Below are 23,569 nucleotides of genomic sequence, written 5' to 3'. Positions count from 1 at the left end.
TGGGAGTAAGCACAATGTTATCTATATGGAGCACATCAACTAGCGCTGTCTAGCTTTAAAAACTGTCAAAATTTAATGAGATTAGAGGTGGCCTTAAAGATCTTAGAAATTAGCACATAAGCCTACCTAGGTTTAGCTTTCAACAAAGAATACAGGTTTAGCTTTCAACAAAGAATACCATTAGTACAAAGCAAATGTGATGATACAAGTAAACTGGAAAGTTGTTTAAAATTGCATGCCCTACCTGAATCATGAAAGTTAAAATTTCGACTAGACTGTCCCTCTAAATGAATTCAATAATTAGCAGTGTAGACAGGGAGGGTAGACAATCTGTTGCTCTCGTGTATTTGGTTGTGCAAGAGCAGGGGGCACAGCCGTTCAAGCTGTTGCTTGTACAATGGTAATTGCAAACCTTGTGCAATCCAGAATTTGATAAATAGGTGCCTATAAAGCAGAGGTATATTTTATTTGCAAAAAAAGATATATATATTTTTTTCAAAGTCTTGGTGAAATGAAATACAAAATAGAAGGCAAGATAATTAAAGCACATATATAAACTAATCAATTACAAGCCAATAGTTCAATAATACAAGTTTTAGGGCTAGAATACAAGTGGTGTGGTATATATTGCTTTTCCATGATTGCGAAAACACTGTTGGAGTTAAGCTTTTTATGCTAGTCGAGTTGCTCTTGTATTACAAGTTAAAAAAAGCAACTTATTTTGAGCAAGCTGTAACCCGACTAGCGCAAAAATTTGAACAGCCAATATCACGTGCGTGATCTTGGGAAAAAAACTAACACCCACTGTCTTGCGCAAACAATATAGCATTTTTGCAATTGCTCTAATCCGACATGAAAATATGAATATTTAATATTCCAATGTTCTTAACGTAACAAAATATGTTCTATTTATTCATAAATGAATATCTTTATATATTTATCTGATCTTTATTTGCACAAATATATATCTATTACCTATATACAGTATATATCATTATATATAGGTATAGATATATACAGATAGATATATACAGAGATATATATATCTTTTTTTTTAAATACATAGAACATATTCTGCTATGTGAAGAACATTGGAATGTGAAATATTTACAGTAAATACACAGTTAAACACTTTTAGGTGCAATATTTTTTTTTATATAATTTTTATCAGACGGTGTTTTGTGCAATTTTTTAGTTTCGGAAAACAGTTAACCACAGCTCTGAGATTGTGGTGAGGATTGAAGCGTAAATCGCGATTGCGGATTTCGCTCAAATTGTAATATCAGCGCAATTAAAAATACTCACGGAAACACAATATTAATCGTGCAAAAATGTTTGCACCTCACTTGTAATCTAGCCCTAATCTGCATTAGAGTCTTTTACTGTTCCACTATTATGTACCTTTTGGTCATCAAACATAGTAAATCACACAAATTGTGCTTGCTGGGTGGTATTTTGTGTAGTCAATAGCCTGCATGACTCACAGAAGCATCCCCCAGCACATCAGAGGAATTAGGAACTTTCCCTGCTGCCGAGTTTTAAAACAAAGACTTCAACCATAATAAATGTTGCTTTAAGAAATGTAACAATATCCAGATATTAATAAGGCGATCTCTTGTATTAATAAAGGTTCAGTCTAATTACAATAGTCTAAAGATGTTCTATTTCCATGATTTTTGCTGGCAGCTGCCAAAATCTGGAACACGATTGGTGTTGACGGTTGAAAAAAAAATAATATATTAAGTTGTAAGGCCACCAATAGAAAACATTTCACAACCACATTAAAGGGACATGAAACCCACATTTTTTTTTCTTCCGTGATTTAGAAAGAGCATGCAATTTTAAACAACTTTCTAATTTACTTCTATTATCTAACTTGGTTCATTCTCTTGATAACCTTTGCTAAAAAGCATATCTAGATAGGCTCAGCTGCTGCTGATTAGTGGCTGCACATAAATGCCTTGTGTGATTGGCTCACCCATGTGCATGGCTATTTCTTCAACAAAGAATTTTTAAGAATGAAGCAAATTAGAAAATAGAAGTAAATTTTAATGTTGTTTAAAATTGTATTCTCTACCTAAATCATGAAAGAAAAATGTTGGGTTTAGTGTCCCTTTATTAACCTCTTTACTGCCCTATATGTACAAAACACACTCATTTGCAGCATCCACACAGTCACTGCTTGCAGCACACCCTCACTGCACACATAGGGCTATATTACGAGTGATGCGTTATCTGTTGCGTTCGAGCGAAAAGGGTTTATCACGGCTCTTTGCACACATCAGAAGTAGCGCATGTATTACAGGTTCGAAAGGGAATGCGCTTGCTCGAGCCCAATTGAATTTAACATGCGTTGGGATATTACTCTGGTTAACTGTTACGTTCAGCTAAAAAGTTGCACAAAACACATCAAAAATACATTACAAAGTACAGTTACACTCATATTAACACTATCTAATATAAATTATTTTTAAAAAATTGCAATAAAAAGTTATCAGGGCTCAAATATATGAGGTTTCAGGTTTTCGGATAAAAAAAAAAAACATGCAAGGGCTTTAACATAGAGAAAAATGCATATACACGTCTAAATATGTATTTATATTTATATATAAATCTTCAAAGAAAATTACACTCTCTCTAAATCCAGAGAGTGCAATTTTCCTTGAAGATTTATACTATTTTTTATTGCACCCTGGTATTTTAAAGGATTGTGAGTGACAGTGCTTCTATCTGAGTTAGCTCGCGAGCGGGAGCAATAAATAACGCCACACACAGCAACCTCACTGTCAATGCACACAGCACCCTCACTGCACACACAACACCCTCACTGCACACACAACAATGTCACTGCACACCTAATATCCTCACTGTCTCTTCACACACAGTACCCTCAAATCACACAGCAGCCTCACTGCACACACAGCAACATCACTGTTACTGCACACAGCACCCTCGCTGCACACACAACACCCTCACTGCACACACAACACCCTCATTGCACACACAACCCCCTCACTGCGCACACAACCCCCTCACTGCACACACAGCAACCTCACTGCACACACAATACCCTCACTGTCACTGCACACACAGTACCTCACTGCACACACAGCAGCCTCACTGCACACACAGCAACATCACTGTTACTGCACACAGCACCCTCGCTGCACACACAACACCCTCACTGCACACACAACACCCTCATTGCACACACAACCCCCTCACTGCGCACACAACCCCCTCACTGCACACACAGCAACCTCACTGCACACACAATACCCTCACTGTCACTGCACACACAGTACCTCACTGCACACACAGCAGCCTCACTGCATACACAGCAACATCACTGTTACTGCACACAACACCCTCGCTGCACACACAGCACCCTCACTGTACACACAAAACCCTCACTGCACACACAACACCCTCACTGCACACAAAACACTGTCACTGCACACACAGTACCCTCACTGCACACAAAACAATGACACTGCACACACAGTATCCTCACTGTCACTGCACACACAGCAGCCTCACTGCACACACATCACCCTCACTGTCACTGCACACACAACAACCTCACTGCACACACAGCAACCTCACTGCACACCCAGCACCCTCACTGCACACACAACAATGTCACTGCACACATAATATCCTCACTGTCTCTTCACACACAGTACCCTCAATGCACACAGCAGCCTCACTGCACACGCAGCAACATCATTGTTACTGCACACAGCACCCTCGCTGCACACACAGCACCCTTACTGTACACACAACACCCTCACTGAGCTCACAACACCCTCACTGCACACAAAACACTGTCACTGCACACACAGCACCATCACTGCACACAGTGCCCTCACTGCACACACAACAATGACACTGCACACACAGTATCCTCACTGTCACTGCACACACAGCACCCTCACTGCACACACAGCTGCCTCACTGCACACACATCACCCTCACTGTCAATGCACACACAACAACCTCACTGCATACACAGCACTATCACTGCACAAACAGTATCCTTATTATTGATGCACACATGGCACCCTCACTGCACACAATGTACTGTCATGCCACACACAGCACTGTCACACCACACACAGCAAAGTAATTGCAGACACAGCACCCTCACTGTCACTGCACACACAACACCCTCACTGCACACAAAATACTGTCACTGCACACACAGCACCCTCACTGCACACAGTGCCCTCACTGCACACACAACAATGGCACTGCACACACAGTATCCTCACTGTCCCTGCACACACAGCACACTAACTGTACACACAGCAACCTCACTGCACACACATCACCCTCACTGTCAATGCACACACAACAACCTCACTGCATACGCAGCACTGTCACTGCACAAACAGTATCCTTATTATTGATGCACACATGGCACCCTCACTGCACACAAGGTACTGTCACACCACACACAGCAAAGTAATTGCACACACAGCACCCTCACTGTCACTGCACACACAACAACCTCACTGCACACACAGCACTGTCACTGCACAAACAGTATCCTTATTATTGATGCACACATGGCACCATCACTGCACACAATGCACTGTCAAGTCACACACAGCACTGTCACACCACACACAGCAATGTCATTGCACATACAGCACCCTCACTGTCACTGCACACACAGTATCCTTATTACTGCACACACAACACCCTCACTGCAAATACAGCACTGTCACTGCACACACATCACTCACACTGTTACTGCACACACAACACCATCACTGTCACTGCACACACAGCACCTTCACTGCCACGCCAAACACAGCACTCTCACTGTCACTGCACATATAGCACCCTAATTGTCACCGCGCACACAGCACTTTCACTGCACACACAGTATCCTTATTATTGATGCACACATGGCACCCTCACTGCACACAAGGTACTGTCACACCACACACAGCAAAGTAATTGCACACACAGCACCCTCACTGTCACTGCACACACAACAACCTCACTGCACACACAGCACTGTCACTGCACAAACAGTATCCTTATTATTGATGCACACATGGCACCATCACTGCACACAATGCACTGTCAAGTCACACACAGCACTGTCACACCACACACAGCAATGTCATTGCACATACAGCACCCTCACTGTCACTGCACACACAGTATCCTTATTACTGCACACACAACACCCTCACTGCAAATACAGCACTGTCACTGCACACACATCACTCACACTGTTACTGCACACACAACACCATCACTGTCACTGCACACACAGCACCTTCACTGCCACGCCAAACACAGCACTCTCACTGTCACTGCACATATAGCACCCTAATTGTCACCGCGCACACAGCACTTTCACTGCACACACAGTATCCTTATTATTGATGCACACATGGCACCCTCACTGCACACAAGGTACTGTCACACCACACACAGCAAAGTAATTGCACACACAGCACCCTCACTGTCACTGCACACACAACAACCTCACTGCACACACAGCACTGTCACTGCACAAACAGTATCCTTATTATTGATGCACACATGGCACCATCACTGCACACAATGCACTGTCAAGTCACACACAGCACTGTCACACCACACACAGCAATGTCATTGCACATACAGCACCCTCACTGTCACTGCACACACAGTATCCTTATTACTGCACACACAACACCCTCACTGCAAATACAGCACTGTCACTGCACACACATCACTCACACTGTTACTGCACACACAACACCATCACTGTCACTGCACACACAGCACCTTCACTGCCACGCCAAACACAGCACTCTCACTGTCACTGCACATATAGCACCCTAATTGTCACCGCGCACACAGCACTTTCACTGCACACACAGTACTCAAACTGTTACTGCACACACAACACCCTCACTGTCACTGCACACACAGCACCTTCACTGTCACACCACACACAGCACTCTCAGTGTCACTGCACACATAGCACCCTGTCACTGCACACACAGTACTCAAACTGTTACTGCACACACAAAACCCTCACTGTCACTGCACACACAGCACCTTCACTGTCACACCACACACAACACTCTCACTGTCACTGCACACACAGCACCCTCACTGTCACTGCACACACAGCCTGCTCACTGTCATTGCACACACAGCCCGCTCACTGTCACTGCACACACAGCATTGTCACTGAACACACAGCAACCTCACTGTCACTGCACACACAGCACCCTCACTGCATACACATCACTGTGACTGGTTTTATTACAATTTCTACTGTATGCCTTAAATTACTTTTCCCTTCATACTCTCTATAAAAAGTTAAATTTTTACATAAAATAAGATTTTTATAGAACAGTTTTTATACTATTTAAAGGGACACTGAACCCAAATTTTCTTCTTTCGTGATTCAGATAGTGCATGCAATTTTAAGCAACTTTCTAATTTACTCCTATTATCAATTTTTTTTGTCTGATTTGGAAAGAATTTATTTGCAAATTATGGTGGAAAATAAGTATTTGGTCAATATCAAAAGTTCATCTCAATACTTTGTTATATATCCTTTGTTGGCAATGACAGAGGTCAAACGTTTTCTGTAAGTCTTCACAAGGTTGTCACACTCACACACTGTTGCTGGTATGTTGGCCCATTCCTGCATGCAGATCTCCTCTAGACCAGTGATGTTTTGGGGCTGTCGCTGGGCAACACAGACTTACCTCCAAAGGTTTTCTATGGGGCTGAGATCTGGAGACTGGCTAGGCCACTCCAGGACCTTGAAATGCTTCTTACGAAGCCACTCCTTTGTTGCCCGGGCAGTGTGTTTGGGATCATTGTCATGCTGAAAGACCCAGCCATGTTTCATCTTCAATGCCCTTGCTGATGGAAGGAGGTTTGCACTCAAAATCTTACGATACATGGCCCCATACATTCTTTCATGTACACGGATCAGTCATCCTGTTCCCTTTGCAGAGAAACAGCCCCAAAGCATGATGTTGCCACCCCCATGCTTCACAGTAGGTATGGTGTTCTTTGGTTGCAACTCAGCATTCTATCTCCTCCAAACACGACGAGTTGTGTTTCTACCAAACAGTTCTACTTTGGTTTCATCTGACCATATGACATTCTCCCAATCCGCTTCTGGATCATCCAAATGCTCTCTAGCATACTTCAGACGGGCCCAGACATGTACTGGCTTAAGCAGGGGGAAACGTCTGGCACTTCAGGATCTGAGTCCCTGGCGGCGTAGTGTGTTACTGATGGTAGCCTTTGTTACGTTGCTCACCGATCTTGTGATCATTTTGACCCCATGGGGTGAGATCTTGCGTGGAGCCCCAGATCGAGGGGGATTATCAGTGGTCTTGTATGTCTTCCATTTTCTAATTATTGCTCGCACAGTTGATTTCTTCACACCAAGCTGCTTGCCTATTGCAGATTCAGTCTTCCCAGCCTGGTGCAGGTCTACAATTTTGTTTCTGGTGTCCTATAACAGCTCTTTGGTCTTCACCATAGTGGAGTTTGGAGTGTGACTGTTTGAGGTTGTGGACAGGTGTCTTTTATACTGATAACAAGTTCAAACAGGTGCCATTAATACAGGTAATGAGTGGAGGACAGAGGAGCCTCTTAAAGAAGAAGATACAGGTCTGTGAGAGCCAGAAATCTTGCTTGTTTGTAGGTGACCAAATACTTATTTTCCACCATAATATGCAAATAAATTATTTCCAATTCAGACAATGTGATTGTCTGGATGTGTTACCACATTTTGTCTCTCATAGTTGAGGTATATCTATGATGAAAATTAGTTACAGGCCTCTCTCATCTTCTTAAGTGGGAGAACTTGCACAACTGGTGGCTGACTAAATACTTTTTTGCCCCACTGCATATATATATATATTGTTTTAGCAATGGTATAATGACCATATATAATTATCCCCCCCCAGAAAAAAACAGCTTCTATATGCTAAAGTGGCAAGTATTTACTGTGACCTCCCCTTACACTTGAGCAGTAGCAGGAACCTGGCTCTCGTAAACGTAATGGAATGGAAACCTAATTAATGTCATTGCTAACACCTGTATCTATCCTACTATTTAATGTCAAAATGGCTGCTGTGAAAAAGGTCTCTTACACCTGGTTTGTGCAATACATGCTTGAGCATTACATACACATGTGGTATGAGTTTAATTCATTGGAAGCTTTCTAATAAGAGCAACTTTCAATCACATCATTCCATTCAAAATGCCAAAGTTTACAGAATTTTAAAGACATAAAATCATACTTTTGCATCAGCAAGGCCACTCTCAAAGGGAAATCAGCTAACAAAATGAATACTCAAGATGTGGTATTCAAGCTGCTATAAAGATTTGAAGAATCAGGAGAGGTCAAGGACAAAAAAAGACTGGAGGGCCAAGAAAACATTTAAAATCTGATTTTCTTCTTGAGAGACCAGAAAAGGTCCAGCAAGGACCTTACTCTGGCAGCTTCATCCGGATACCAAGTTGACCCTACTACAGTCTGAAGAAGCTTGATCAGGAATGGTCTTTGTGGAAGGGTAGCAGCCAAGAAACCACTTTTTCAGAAGGGGAACAGGCTGAAAAGGCTAAGATATGCTATACAAAGATTGGAATGAAGATCAGTGGAAAGGGGTATTATGGAGTGTTGAATCTATGTTTGAAATTTTTGGGTCCAATGTGGGAAAAGAAGAGTTGGAGAGAGATGGAATAATGAGTGCTTGTGGTCTTCAGTATAAAATGGTGAAGGGTCTATCCTTGTTTGGAGCTGCATTTCTACTAGTGGTGTTGGTGATATTGTCCGAATTGATGGGATCATGAATGCTGAAACATAGAGATAGGTTTTAATTTGTCATGCCATTCCTTCTGGAAAGCACCTGATTGGGAATGGTTTTATTTTTCAGCATGATAACGATCCAAAGCACACTGATTATGCAATGAAATCATATTTGGAGAGAAAAACAGCTGATAAAACAGTCATGGACTGGCGTCCACAGAGTGCGGACCTAAATATTATAGAGGCAGTATGGGATCCTCTGGACAGAGAAATAAATAAAAGACCATTTAAATCCATAAAAGAACTCTGGGAATTGCTGAAGGACGCCTGTTATAATATACCAGAAGAATACTTCAGAAAACTTTAGTACAGTCTCCCCAAAGGAGTTCAAGATGTGCTTATTGACAAGGGAGGTCACACTAAATACAGATTTATGCCTGAAGAAGCCATTTTGTTCCATTAATTGTGTGTTTTTTTAATATTTTGTACATATTCTCTGTATTTTTTGTATGTATCTTAATAATGAGACTGAAAAATAAATATGGATGATCATTAAAACTTTGCTAAAACAACAAACATAATGGTGGCCTAAGACTTTTGCACAGCACTGTGTGTATTTGTATGAATATATATATATATATATATATATATATATATATATATATATATATATATACATACACTTTAGAACCATTTCTACTCAAATACCTTAAAACTTGAAAAAGCCTATTTTAGTCAATTTAAATATTTTACTTTTTTTAGTTTGTATTTATGTAAATAGTTTACATTCAAATGTTCCTTATGCAGTAGAAAATGTTAATTGGATATATCTATACCTTTTATATATTCATAAAGAAATATAGGTATAGATATATATTTTACAAAAAATAATCATATATATGTAAAGAAATATAGAAATATATATTTAAAAATAAAAAGAACATTTTCTTCTGTGTGAAGAAGATTGGAATGTAAAATATTCATTACTACCTTTGGGATAAGCGGTGTAGGTTTTACATGGAGTCAGGTTAGCTCACAAGAGATAAGTGTTAGTTTGGATTTTTTTTTTACAGCGTCCTATGTTAAAGTCCATGGGGAGAAGAAGTTAATATGGTTGTGATATCCGAAGTCCTGAAATTAGTGCGCATCTGGTTTTGCTCGCGTGCAAACAATTTACTTTCAACTTTTAATATAAGCATTGCATTAATAGTTTACTTTCAGCAGTGTTTGTATGCAAGCGAAAAAAATACTTAGGCCCCTATTTAAGAAAGTCTGGCGGACCTGATCCAACAGTGGGGATCAGACCTCGCTGAATACGGCGAGCAATACGTATTCAGCATTGCACCAGCAGCTCACAAGAGCTGCTGGTGCAACGCCGCCCCCTGCGGACTCGCAGCCAATGGGCCGCATGCAGGGGGGTGTCAATCAACCTGATCGTACTCGATCGGGTTGATTTCCGGCGATGTCTGTCTGCCTGCTCAGAGCAGGCGGACAGGTTATGGAGCAGCGGTCTTTGTGACCGCTGCTTCATAACTGCTGTTTCTGGCGAGCCTGCAGCTCGGAGCTTGATAGATAGGCCCCTTAGAGTGCTACTTGTAATCTGGCCATCAATGTCACAATGTAAAACAATATATCATTATTAATGATTAAAACATATATTTCCAAATTTATATGAAGGAAATCAATATGATTAGGTTTAAAGCACTGAAAACAATGTTCAAAAAGCCAAGATGGATAATCGGAAACAGACCAGAAAGTCTTGAAATAGATTAGTAAAAAACTGTTCAGATTCTACCAATCTGAAAACCATTTTTTTTTTTCAACTGGATTGGAATTGTTTTGAAAAATAAATTATGATTAAAAGAGTTTTGAGATTTGGAAAGATTTATTGGAATCACCTAATATTTGAAACTGTTACAATTACCCATTTGATAAGTCACTTAAGACAACTAAGGGTGAAATTCATAAAGCTGCGAGATTCAGCTTTATGTAGCTTCGGTGCAGGTTCGCATACGTGAGCCTGCTGCCGATAGTTAAGCAGCAGCGGTTATTAGACTGCTGCTTCTTAACCTACACCCGGTCATGTCCGACCGGGGTGATTGACAGCCTCTGCTGGAGCAAGCCTTGTCCGCCCAGGGGCTTCTTATATGTCTGCCTAAGTCTTTTTGTGCGCATCAGATACCGCGAGTATTACAAGTTAAAAATAAAAAGTTATTGCTCACGTGCTAACCCAACATGTGCAAAAAGTTGAAGTTACAAAATCGTGATCACGTTAACTTATTCATTCATAGGGGGAGATTTAATAAGCAGCGGAGGCTGCTTTCTCGCCTGATGCTTCCAGCTCGCCGGAGACATAAGTTAAGAAGCTGCGAATATGCAGGGGGTGGCATTGCACTAGCATTTCTTGTGAAATGCTTGTGCAATGTTAAATGCCAACAGCATATGCTGTCCGAATTTAGCAATGCAGGGCGGACATGATTCGCTATAGCTAATCATGTCCACCCGGGGTTTAATAAATTCACCCTGCAGACTTCAATGAAGCACAAAAAGTGGGGGAAAAATCACCCTATCCGTGTGCTAACCCAGCATGAATTATTAATATTTCACATTCCAATGTTCTTCACATAGAAGAATATATTCTATTTATTCATAAATACATATTTCTACATATATCTGATGTTTTTTTGGTAAAATATATATTTATACCTATAAACTATATATATATATATATATATATATATATATATATATATATATATATATATACAGGGAGTGCAGAATTATTAGGCAAGTTGTATTTTTGAGGATTAATTTATTTTATTCTCAATGAACCCAAAATACTCATTAATATCAAAGCTGAATAGTTTTGGAAGTAGTTTTTAGTTTGTTTTTAGTTATAGCTATTTTAGGGGGATATCTGTGTGTGCAGGTGGCTATTACTGTGCATAATTATTAGGCAACTTAACAAAAAACAAATATATACCCATTTCAATTATTTATTTTTACCAGTGAAACCAATATAACATCTCAACATTCACAAATATACATTTCTGACATTCAAAAACAAAACAAAAACAAATCAGTGACCAATATAGCCACCTTTCTTTGCAAGGACACTCAAAAGCCTGCCATCCATGGATTCTGTCAGTGTTTTGATCTGTTCACCATCAACATTGCGTGCAGCAGCAACCACAGCCTCCCAGACACTGTTCAGAGAGGTGTACTGTTTTCCCTCCTTGTAAATCTCACATTTGATGATGGACCACAGGTTCTCAATGGGGTTCAGATCAGGTGAACAAGGAGGCCATGTCATTAGATTTTCTTCTTTTATACCCTTTCTTGCCAGCCACGCTGTGGAGTACTTGGACGCGTGTGATGGAGCATTGTCCTGCATGAAAATCATGTTTTTCTTGAAGGATGCAGACTTCTTCCTGTACCACTGCTTGAAGAAGGTATCTTCCAGAAACTGGCAGTAGGACTGGGAGTTGAGCTTGACTCCATCCTCAACCCAAAAAGGCCCCACAAGCTCATCTTTGATGATACCAGCCCAAACCAGTACTCCACCTCCACCTTGCTGGCGTCTGAGTCGGACTGGAGCTCTCTGCCCTTTACCAATCCAGCCACAGGCCCATCCATCTGGCCCATCAAGACTCACTCTCATTTCATCAGTCCATAAAACCTTAGAAAAATCAGTCTTGAGATATTTCTTGGCCCAGTCTTGACGTTTCAGCTTGTGTGTCTTGTTCAGTGGTGGTCGTCTTTCAGCCTTTCTTACCTTGGCCATGTCTCTGAGTATTGCACACCTTGTGCTTTTGGGCACTCCAGTGATGTTGCAGCTCTGAAATATGGCCAAACTGGTGGCAAGTGGCATCTTGGCAGCTGCACGCTTGACTTTTCTCTGTTCATGGGCAGTTATTTTGCACCTTGGTTTTTCCACACGCTTCTTGCGACCCTGTTGACTATTTTGAATGAAACGCTTGATTGTTCGATGATCACGCTTCAGAAGCTTTGCAATTTTAAGAGTGCTGCATCCCTCTGCAAGATATCTCACTATTTTTTACTTTTCTGAGCCTGTCAAGTCCTTCTTTTGACCCATTTTGCCAAAGGAAAGGAAGTTGCCTAATAATTATGCACACCTGATATAGGGTGTTGATATCATTAGACCACACCCCTTCTCATTACAGAGATGCACATCACCTAATATGCTTAATTGGTAGTAGGCTTTCGAGCCTATACAGCTTGGAGTAAGACAACATGCATAAAGAGGATGATGTGGTCAAAATACTCATTTGCCTAATAATTCTGCACTCCCTGTATATACAGAACTAAGAATATGCACTCGCTGGATTTAAAGCACAGCACTCTTTATTTAAGTTGTGACGTTTCGGGGCATTCACCCCTTCCTCAGACACAGGTCTGAGGAAGGGGTGAATGCTCCGAAACGTCACAACTTAAAGGGACACTGAAAACAAAATTTTTCTTTCGTGATTCAGATAGAGCATGCAATTTTAAGCAACTTTCTAATTTACTCCTATTATCAATGTTTCTTTGTTCTCTTGCTATTTTTATATAAAAAAGAAGGCATCTAAGCTTTTTTCTTGATTCAGAACTCTGGACAGCACTTTTTGATTGGTGGATGAATTTATCCACCAATCAGCAAGGACAACCTAGGTTGTTCACCAAAAATGGACCGGCATCTAAACTTACATTCTTGCATTTCAAATAAAGATACCAAGAGAATAAGGAACATTTGATAATAGGAGTAAATTACAAAGTTGCTTAAAATTTCATGCTCTATCTGAATCACAAAAGAAAAAATTTGGGTTCAGTGTCCCTTTAAAATAAAGAGTGCTGTGCTTTAAATGCAGCGAGTGCATATTCTTAGTTCTGTATTTGATGATTTATGCATCCTGGTATTGGGACTTTGGCGAGTGGGAGTGCGCTACCATCTGTTTATTATATATATATATATATATATATATATGTATATAAAAATTATATATAGGTGTATATATATATATATATATATATATATATGAATATTTATTTATAAACAATATTTCAAAAAAATGAATACAAATGATAAAAAATTATTAAACATACTGTAAAATATAAAGATATAAAGATATATTCTTTGGATTATTTAGAATATTTTACAGTATGTTTAATAAATTTTAATATTTTTTTTTAATATTCATTTGTAATATTTCAATAACGCACCTTTTCATGTGTGTTAACCCGACCGCGTTAAGCTCTAAATCAAGAAACACGATGCACAAAACTTATATTTTTCATTACTATGTTCTTCACTTTTTATTATTAAATACATATTTATATATATATATATTGGATACTGTTCATGTAATATACATATCTATACCTATATATCTATAGGAATAGATATGCAGGTATAGGTATAGATATATGTTTTTAAGAATAAAAATAACATTATAATGTATGTAAAGAACATTGGAATTTGAAATATGTACAGTAAATATTCAGCAAAATACAAAAATATATATGTACCAGGGATAGGCACGCACCAAGTCTGTGGTGGACATTTTCCAAAGTACAGATCTTAGTGAAGGACACCAAGGTATATTTCAAATTAAAAACATCAAAAAACACTCTCTTTACCGAGAGGGTAGTGGATGCATTGTGGAAAAGCCATCCAGCAGAAGTGGTTAAGACAGTGAAGGAATATAGGCTATGCTAGATCAGTATCACACACACACACTCGATCGCACACTCTGTATCACAAACACGCTTACACACTATCACACACATACCTTCATAGTCTCTCACACACACACACATTCAGATGCACACTATAACCCACACACACACCCTCACAGTTTCTTACACCCACCCACACTCTTACACATACTGACACACACACACACTGTCTCACAGCCTCAGCCTTTCACACACACTCTTGCACACTGTCACACACACTCACAGTGTCACACTGTGTCCTACCTCCATGCTGCAAAACGGTTGGTGGACACTGCAAGTGTACGGACACCTTTCCTATCCCTGATATGCAGTGGCGTCACTGGGGGGGGGGGGCGGGCCGCACCCGGGTGACACCCTCCAGGGGGTGACACCAAAAAATTTTTTTTTTTTTTTTTTAAATTTTATTGAAATTCAAAGAAATACAATGTTGAGATGCATAGATTATTTTATTAGAGGCTGGCATTTGTGAACATTAGTGGTACTGGGGAAGTTGTAGACACACAATTTTTTTGCCCCTTGAGCCAGTACTGCAATTTCAACAAATAGTTTTCCTGGCTGCTTTTGCTTGTTTGTACTTTGCTCCTCCCCTGCCCAATTTCACTATGAATGTTGTGGGTGTGCCGTGGGGCTTGCAAAGTTGCACTGCTAGCCTAAACCTGCCTGTCTATCTGTGCTCACTGCTCAGTGACATGCGACCCAGGGCTGTGCACTGACAGACTTGGAACAGAGTCAGAGAGCAGAATTTTCATAGTTTGTGCGCCTAAACCTTTTCTTCAGTGATTTATTTTAGAGTGCTCTGTTTATCTTTCATTTGATGTTCTGCTGAACCAGGGAGCAGCTCTAGGCATGAGCTTCATAATTAATGCAGTGCAGTTTACATATTTTGTATGTGTGTGTCTGAGTTTTTGTGTGTCTCAGTGTTTTTGTGTGTGTGTTTTTGTGTGTGTGTCTGAGTGTGTTTCCGAGTGTTTGTGTGTGCATCTGAGTATGTTTTTAAGTGTGTCTGAGTGTTTGTATGTGTGTTTGCCTGTGTTTTTGTGTGTGTCTGCTTTCTGGGGGGGGGGGGGGGTGACACCATGACTTACCGCACCGGGTGACACCAACCCTAGTGACGCCACTGCTGATATGTACACACATGTAGACATATACAAATATATATAGATAGATAGATAGATAGATAGATAGATAGATAGATAGATAGATAGATAGATAGATAGATAGACACATAACTATACATATTTAGGCATGAAATCATCCCGGTCCGTTCCGATCGGGATGATTGACACAAGAATTGCTTGTGCAATGTTAAATGCCGACATTTAGCAAGGTCGAGCGGACATAATTCACTACAGCGAATCATGTCCGCTTGACCTATGATAAATCTACCCCTCATATCTTTGTGCACTTATAACTTTTTATTGCAAGTTGTTTTGTTTTTTTATGTTCTATTAGATAGTGTTATTGTGAGTGTAACTGTGCCCTTAAATGAATTAAGTTTTTTGTACAACTTTTGTGCAGTGTTTAAAAATTCAATCTCGCTTGTTCGCAACTGTTAGCGTGCTCCTTGGAATCTAGACCTTAGTAGGATAACCTGGGATAATATCAGAATGATATGCTGCAGCTATGTTTTTTTTTTTTATATACACAAATTGTTAAAGTTGCGGCACCCTGAGAGGCACTAATGATACAACTAGATATTTTCCGGTTGCCACAGACTTGGTTTGTGGCTACTTTAACATCTGATTTGGAGATAGGTGATAATCGTTGTGAACACATAATTGTCAGTCCTCTGCTGTATTGGTTACTCGCATTAGACATATACAGACCTCTGGGACAACATCTGATTAAGTAAACATGGCTTTTTTAGGATGGATGCCAAGCGTATTCTCTGAAAGCCAGGCTTTTAATTGTGGCACACTTGTGTGGGTTACAATGCAAAACCACAGGCCACAACATAGCACAATATCTTTGCTGCATGAACACAGTGCTGCAATTTTAAAATAAAGAAGAATTAAATAAAAATGAAAAGCATGTTTATCTTTCTGAAATGGCAGAAAAAACTTTATAAAAAAATAATTTTATAAAATGTTATATAAAGAAATAATTATACTGCTAAAAGCAAAATAAGATTTATATTTTTTTTTTATGAATACACACATATATATGCTTTCTGGCTAATCCTATAATATGGTTTGATTGACAGGGGCAGGTGTACTATGTTCAAGTGTCTGCGTACAATATGAAAGGTTGGGGACCTGCAGAAATCTCTAACCCTCCTGGTGCTGCTCCTTCCAGTAAGTAAACAGTATTATTGTGTTTTTTCTTAAGTACTAAGTCATTATTTCAAATGTGTTGTACGTATATCATGCAAAATTGTAACTGGTGCTAATTAATATTCCTTTAAATGGACGTAAAACACTTTGTGATTGTATTATAAAAAAAATAATTATGCATAGTTAATCCTTAATATTTATTTTCTCTCTTTTTTCCTATAATTTAACTGTCTTATCTAATCTCTTCTGCTGACAATTAGTGACATACAAAGTGTGCTAACAATGACTGCATGGAAAATAGCAATGTGAAAGGGACTTTAAAGACGTTAAATTGTTCATTTTAACTTTGCTATATTCTACACAGCCAATGTTTGCACACTTTATCTTCTATCCTTTCTTGTCCTCAGCAGAAAATATTATATAATAAAAAGTTTAGGTTTCAATATGGCAGTGTCATTCATTACTTTATAGAAACTAAAGTACTTTATTTAATTTGCAATGCAAGGTTCATTGCTAATATAGGCTAAGTATGTGCTGTAAAATATTTTATAGGAACATGTTACTCAAAACTAGAATACACATGGGTGCACATATGTCCCAGGCATCTTAATTGAAACACAACATCTATTCAGAGAGCTGGAGTTGCTGGTATCATGTTGGTAATTTGTCATTGGTCACACTTTGAGCAAGCACTGCATTTTGGTGCGGGTGCACAGAGCTTACAATCATCTAAAGTCATTAAAACCTGTTAGTGAAACTGATATCTCACTGAAAAACCTCACAGCAACATTGCAAAGTTGAGGAATACAAAACAATTTGTACCAGTACCTCATCACAGCTGCAAGGTCAGCTCTATTATAAGCAAAATAACTGCATCCAGCTCATAACTGATCACTTTTTGATGAATAAAACCAGTTCTACTGTGAAGGATAAATCACAAAAACCTTACAGAACAAAAGGATTAATTTGGGAAAATATACACCCTCTATAGAACAGATCGCACAAACACATGCACACAAGAAAAAATAAAAGAAGATGAAAAAAAAAGGTGAAGCGAAGCTCAATGAATTTCAAATGATCCGCCCTTACAACAAGGTTCCTTGTCATGCCTCTGTAGGCTAGGTTGTGTTTGTGAACAGCACTATGGGGCTCTAATGCTGATGGTTTCTTTTCCTGAACTACATGCGGTAATGGAGGTGCTAACTTGGTTACACAAACACGCTCAAGGTTTGTTGCCATATCTAAGCAGATGCACTAACTTGTCTTCACCGATTTACTCTTGAGTTTACTACAAAATATACTTTTGGGTGGCGGGCTACTGTTTGTGCCAAAGCTAATAGTCCAATCATTGCATACACAGCTATGTCACCCAAATGCCCAACTTAGTCCAATTAATTCCCTAATGCCTAATCAAAAGGTGCTTGGTTATGCTAATGTGAAGGTGTCAGTCTCCCTAAATCCCAGATTACCTCAGTGGCTTTACTGTTCCTCTGTTGCTCCCTACCTTGTACCTACCCTGTGTTACCTATTGACCTCCAGCTCTCTAGCCCCTTGTAATTCTTTACAATTTTGTCTGCTTGTCTGACCACTGAATCCAGACACTTGATAGGACTGTGTTACCAGCTAAATCCTTGGCTTTCTCATTGGAGGGTGTCTGACCCCTCTGTACTTATGATCAATTAGACCTGACCTCTAGCTTTTCTTGACCCTGATTCCTTCCTTCCATATATAATATATGTATATACAGTATATTAAAAATATATATCATAATAGGTCTAACGCGATGTCGGGTTAGTACACATGAGGAATTGCTAACCTCAATGCACGTTATTGAAATGTTACATATAAAATATAAATAAATATTAATTAAAATTATTTAAAAAAATAATGGATACTCTAAAAATTCTAAATAATACATAGAATATATATATATATATATATATATATATATATATATATATATATATATATATATATATATATATATATATATATATATATACAACCCCAATTGTGAAAAAGTTGGGACAGTATGGAAAATGCAAAAATAAAAAATCATTTGAGAATTCAATTCACCCTGTACTAAATTGAAAACACATTATTAACACATTATTTGATGTTTTACTTTGTGACTTTAATGTATTTTTGAAAATATACACTCATTTCAAATCTGATGACTGCATCACTTTCCAAAAAAGTTGGGACATGGGGCAATTAAAGACTAATAGCGATGTGACAAGTTGAAATAAGAAGGTGATATAAAACAGGTGAGGCAATTGTTTAATCATAGTATATATGGAACCTCCAAAAAAAGGCCTAGTGCTTCAAGAGCCAGAATGGGTTGAGGCTCAGCAATCTGCCAACAAATGCATCAGCGAACAATTCCCCAAAGCCAAATCGGTAGGATTTGGGGCATTTCACCTTCTACATTGCACAATATAATTAAAAGATTCAAGGAATCCTGTCAAATCTCAGTGTGTAAATGGCAAGGATGAAAACCACTTCTGAATGTGTGTGATCTCCGATCCCTCAAACATCATTGTCTCAAAAACGGTCATGATATCCTGACATGGGCTCGGGGGATACTTTGGTTAACCTTTGTCATTCAGCACCATTTGCTACTGCATCCACAGATGCAAGTTAAGGCTTTACTATTCAAAGCAGAAGTCATACATCAACACTGCCCAGAAGCGCCGCAGACTTCTCTGGACTCTGTCTCATCTGAGATGGACAGTAGCACAGTGGAATCGTGTTTTGTGGTCTGAAAAGTCAACATTTCAAATAGCCGTCATGTTCTATGGGCCAAAGAGAAAAAGGACCATCCAAGTTGTTATAAGCGTCAGGCCCAAAAGCCAGCATCTGTCATGGTATGGGGATCTGTCAGTGCCCATGGCATGGGTGACTTGAATATCTGTAAGGGCACCAATAATGCAGAAAGATATGTAAACATTTTGGAGCAATATATGCTGCCATCCAGATGTCATCTTTTCCAGGTACATCCCTGCATTTTCCAGCAGGACAACGCCAAACCACATTCTGCCCAGATTACAAGCCCATGGTTGCTTAAGCAGAGAGTGCGGGGTGCTAGCATGGTGTGCCTGCAATCCTGACCTGTCTCTGATTGAGAATGTGTAATACATTATGAAGTGCAAAATAAGGCAACAAAGGTCCTGTACAGTTGTGCAGCTGAAGACATGTATAATGGATGAATGGGGGAAAATACTGCTTGCTAAACTTAACCAACTGGTGTCTTCAGTGCCCAAAAGCTTAATAAGTGCTATTAAAAGAAAAGGTGATCGACTTTCCCAACTTTTTTGGTGTGTGTTGCAGTCATTAGATTTGAAATGAGTGTATATTTTCAAAAATACATTAAATTCACAAAGGAAAACATAAAATAATGTGTTAATAATGTGTGTTTTCAATATAGTAAAATTGGAATTTCAAATGACTCTCTTTGTTTGTTTGTTTGCATTTTCCATACTTTCCCAACTTTTTGGAATTGGGGTTGTATGTGTGTGTATATATATATATATATATATATATATATATATATATATATATATATATATATATATTAGACATGTGCAATTCGATTCGGTCCGAATCGAAATTCGGACGAATTTGTCGAATTCGGAGATTCGGATCGATTCGAATTTCCGAATTGCAGTAGTGCCGAATCTACCGAATAAATCTGAATCGATTCAAATTTATTCGGTAGATTCGGATGGATTCGGATGGCTGTGTATTACACTAGTATTGTACAGTATACTAGTGTAATACACAGCACATCCCACTTCACACTGACCGAAATTCCGAATCAATTCGAACCGAATCAAACCGAATTTCCCACGAATCCGAAAGAATCCGAATGAATCCGAAACGAATTCATTCGATTTCTTCTGAATTCGAATCGGTCCGAACCGAAATTCGAATCAGTCCGAATCGATCCGAGCCTAACCAAATTTTTTGCAGCTGCACAAGTCTAATATATATATGTATATATATATATATATATATATATATATATATATATATATATATATATATTTATATATATTTATTTATTAATATAACATATATATATATATATATATATATATATAAAAGAATTTAACAGAATATATAATTTTGGATAATTGTATTAATATTTATATATATATATATATATATATTTGTGTATATGTATATACTGTATATATATATATATATATATACACATACATACTCATATTTAGACATTTATTTGTATGCATATATAGATTATAGTCTTTTGCAGTCAACACCTTGTCATATACCATATAGGTTTTAAACCTTATAACTTTTTTTTTAATATTTATATGACAAATTTTTATGATGTATTTATGTTGTGTTTAGTGGAATTTTTTTAACGCACTACCCTTTATGCAAGGATTTCAGTCACGCTAACCTGACAAGCGTAAAATAGAAACATAGAAACATAGATTTTGACTTGGCCCATCAAGTCTACCCATATTACATGTTACATAGCCTCATGCATGTCCCAGGCATTTTTGAATTCCTTTACAGTCTTTGTTTTACATACATTTTTCTTCGTTCTTTTGGTATCTTTATTTGCATGTAAGCTTAGGAGCTGGCCCATTTTTGCTTCAGCACCTGGGTAGGGCTTGCTGACTGGTGTCTAAATGTAGCCAACAATCAGCAAGTGCTACCCAGGTGCTGAACCAAAAATGGGTGGCTCCTAAGCTTACATTCCTGCTTTTTTAAATAAAGATACACAGAGAATAATTAAAAGTTGATAATAGGAGTAAAATAGAACGTTGCTTAAAATTGCATGCTCTATCTGAATCATGGAAGTTTTTTTTTTGCTTTCAGCTTCCACTTTATTAAGTCCCTATGGCCTAGATTTAGAGTTCGGCGGTAGCCGTGAAAACCAGCGTTAGAGGCTCCTAACGCTGGTTTTAGGCTACCACCGGTATTTGGAGTCAGTGATTAAAGGGTCTAACGCTCACTTTTCAGCCGCAACTTTTCCATACCGCAGATCCCCTTACGTCAATTGCGTATCCTATCTTTTCAATGGGATCTTTCTAACGCTGGTATTTAGAGTCGTTTCTGAAGTGAGCGTTAGAGCTCTAACGACAAAACTCCAGCCGCAGGAAAATAGCAGGAGTTAAGAGCTTTCTGGGCTAACGCCGGTTCATAAAGCTCTTAACTATTGTACCCTAAAGTACACTAACACCCATAAACTACCTATGTACCCCTAAACCGAGGTCCCCCCACATCGCCGCCACTCGATTAAATTTTTTTAACCCCTAATCTGCCGACCGCCAACTACGTTATACTTATGTACCCCTAATCTGCTGCCCCTAACCCCGCCGACCCCTGTATTATATTTATTAACCCCTAACCTGCCCCCCACAACGTCGCCGCCAGCTACTTACAATAATTAACCCCTAATCTGCCGACCGCAAAGCGCCGCCACCTACGTTATCCTTATGTACCCCTAATCTGCTGCCCCTAACACCGCCGACCCCTATATTATATTTATTAACCCCTAATCTGCCCCCCTCAACGTCGCCTCCACCTGCCTACACTTATTAACCCCTAATCTGCCGAGCGGACCGCACCGCTACTATAATAAAGTAATTAACCCCTAATCCGCCTCACTAACCCTATCATAAATAGTATTAACCCCTAATCTGCCCTCCCTAACATCGCCGACACCTACCTTCAATTATTAACCCCTAATCTGACGACCGGAGCTCATCGCTACTATAATAAATGGATTAACCCCTAAAGCTAAGTCTAACCCTAACACTAACACCCCCCTAACTTAAATATAATTTAAATCTAACGAAATTAATTAACTCTTATTAAATAAATTATTCCTATTTAAAGCTAAATACTTACCTGTAAAATACATCCTAATATAGCTACAATATAAATTATAATTATATTGTAGCTATTTTAGGATTAATATTTATTTTACAGGCAACTTTGTAATTATTTTAACCAGGTACAATAGCTATTAAATAGTTAAGAACTATTTAATAGTTACCTAGTTAAAATAATAACAAATTTACCTGTAAAATAAATCCTAACCTAAGTTATAATTAAACCTAACACTACCCTATCAATAAATTAATTAAATAAACTACCTACAATTACCTACAATTAACCTAACACTACACTATCAATAAATAAATTAAATACAATTGCTACAAATAACTACAATTACATAAACTAACTAAAGTACAAAAAATAAAAAAGAACTAAGTTACAAAAAATAAAAAAATATTTACCAACATTAGAAAAATATTACAACAATTTTAAACTAATTACACCTACTCTAAGCCCCCTAATAAAATAACAAAAACCCCCAAAATAAAAAATTCCCTACCCTATTCTAAATTAATAAATGTAAAAGCTCTTTTACCTTACCAGCCCTGAACAGGGCCCTTTGCGGGGCATGCCCCAAGAAAATCAGCTCTTTTGCCTGTAAAAAAAAACATACAATACCCCCCCCAACATTACAACCCACCACCCACATACCCCTAATCTAACCCAAACCCCCCTTAAATAAACCTAACACTAAGCCCCTGAAGATCTTCCTACCTTGTCTTCACCATCCAGGTATCACCGATCCGTCCTGGCATCCGGTGCTGAAGAGGTCCAGAAGAGGCTCCAAAGTCTTCCTCCTATCCGGCAAGAAGAGGACATCCGGACCGGCAAACATCTTCTCCAAGCGGCATCTTCGATCTTCTTCCATCCGGTGCGGAGCGGGTCC

The 23,569-nt window shown here is 38.7% G+C and overlaps 1 protein-coding gene across 1 annotated transcript in view; it reads left to right on the top strand.

Moving 5' to 3' along the window:
• The window catches only part of ANKFN1 (ankyrin repeat and fibronectin type III domain containing 1), an 899,573-nt gene that overhangs the window by 395,575 nt on the left and 480,429 nt on the right, over positions 1–23,569 (top strand). The window contains exon 6 of the mRNA XM_053708167.1: positions 16,737–16,827. Within this exon, the coding sequence (XP_053564142.1) occupies positions 16,737–16,827 (91 nt within the window). The remainder of the gene's footprint in view (positions 1–16,736; positions 16,828–23,569) is intronic.

The sequence above is a fragment of the Bombina bombina genome, chromosome 1 (genome assembly GCF_027579735.1).
Source record: "Bombina bombina isolate aBomBom1 chromosome 1, aBomBom1.pri, whole genome shotgun sequence".
In the NCBI taxonomy this organism is placed as follows: domain Eukaryota; kingdom Metazoa; phylum Chordata; class Amphibia; order Anura; family Bombinatoridae; genus Bombina; species Bombina bombina.
This window is presented reverse-complemented; position numbering and strand designations above follow the sequence as displayed.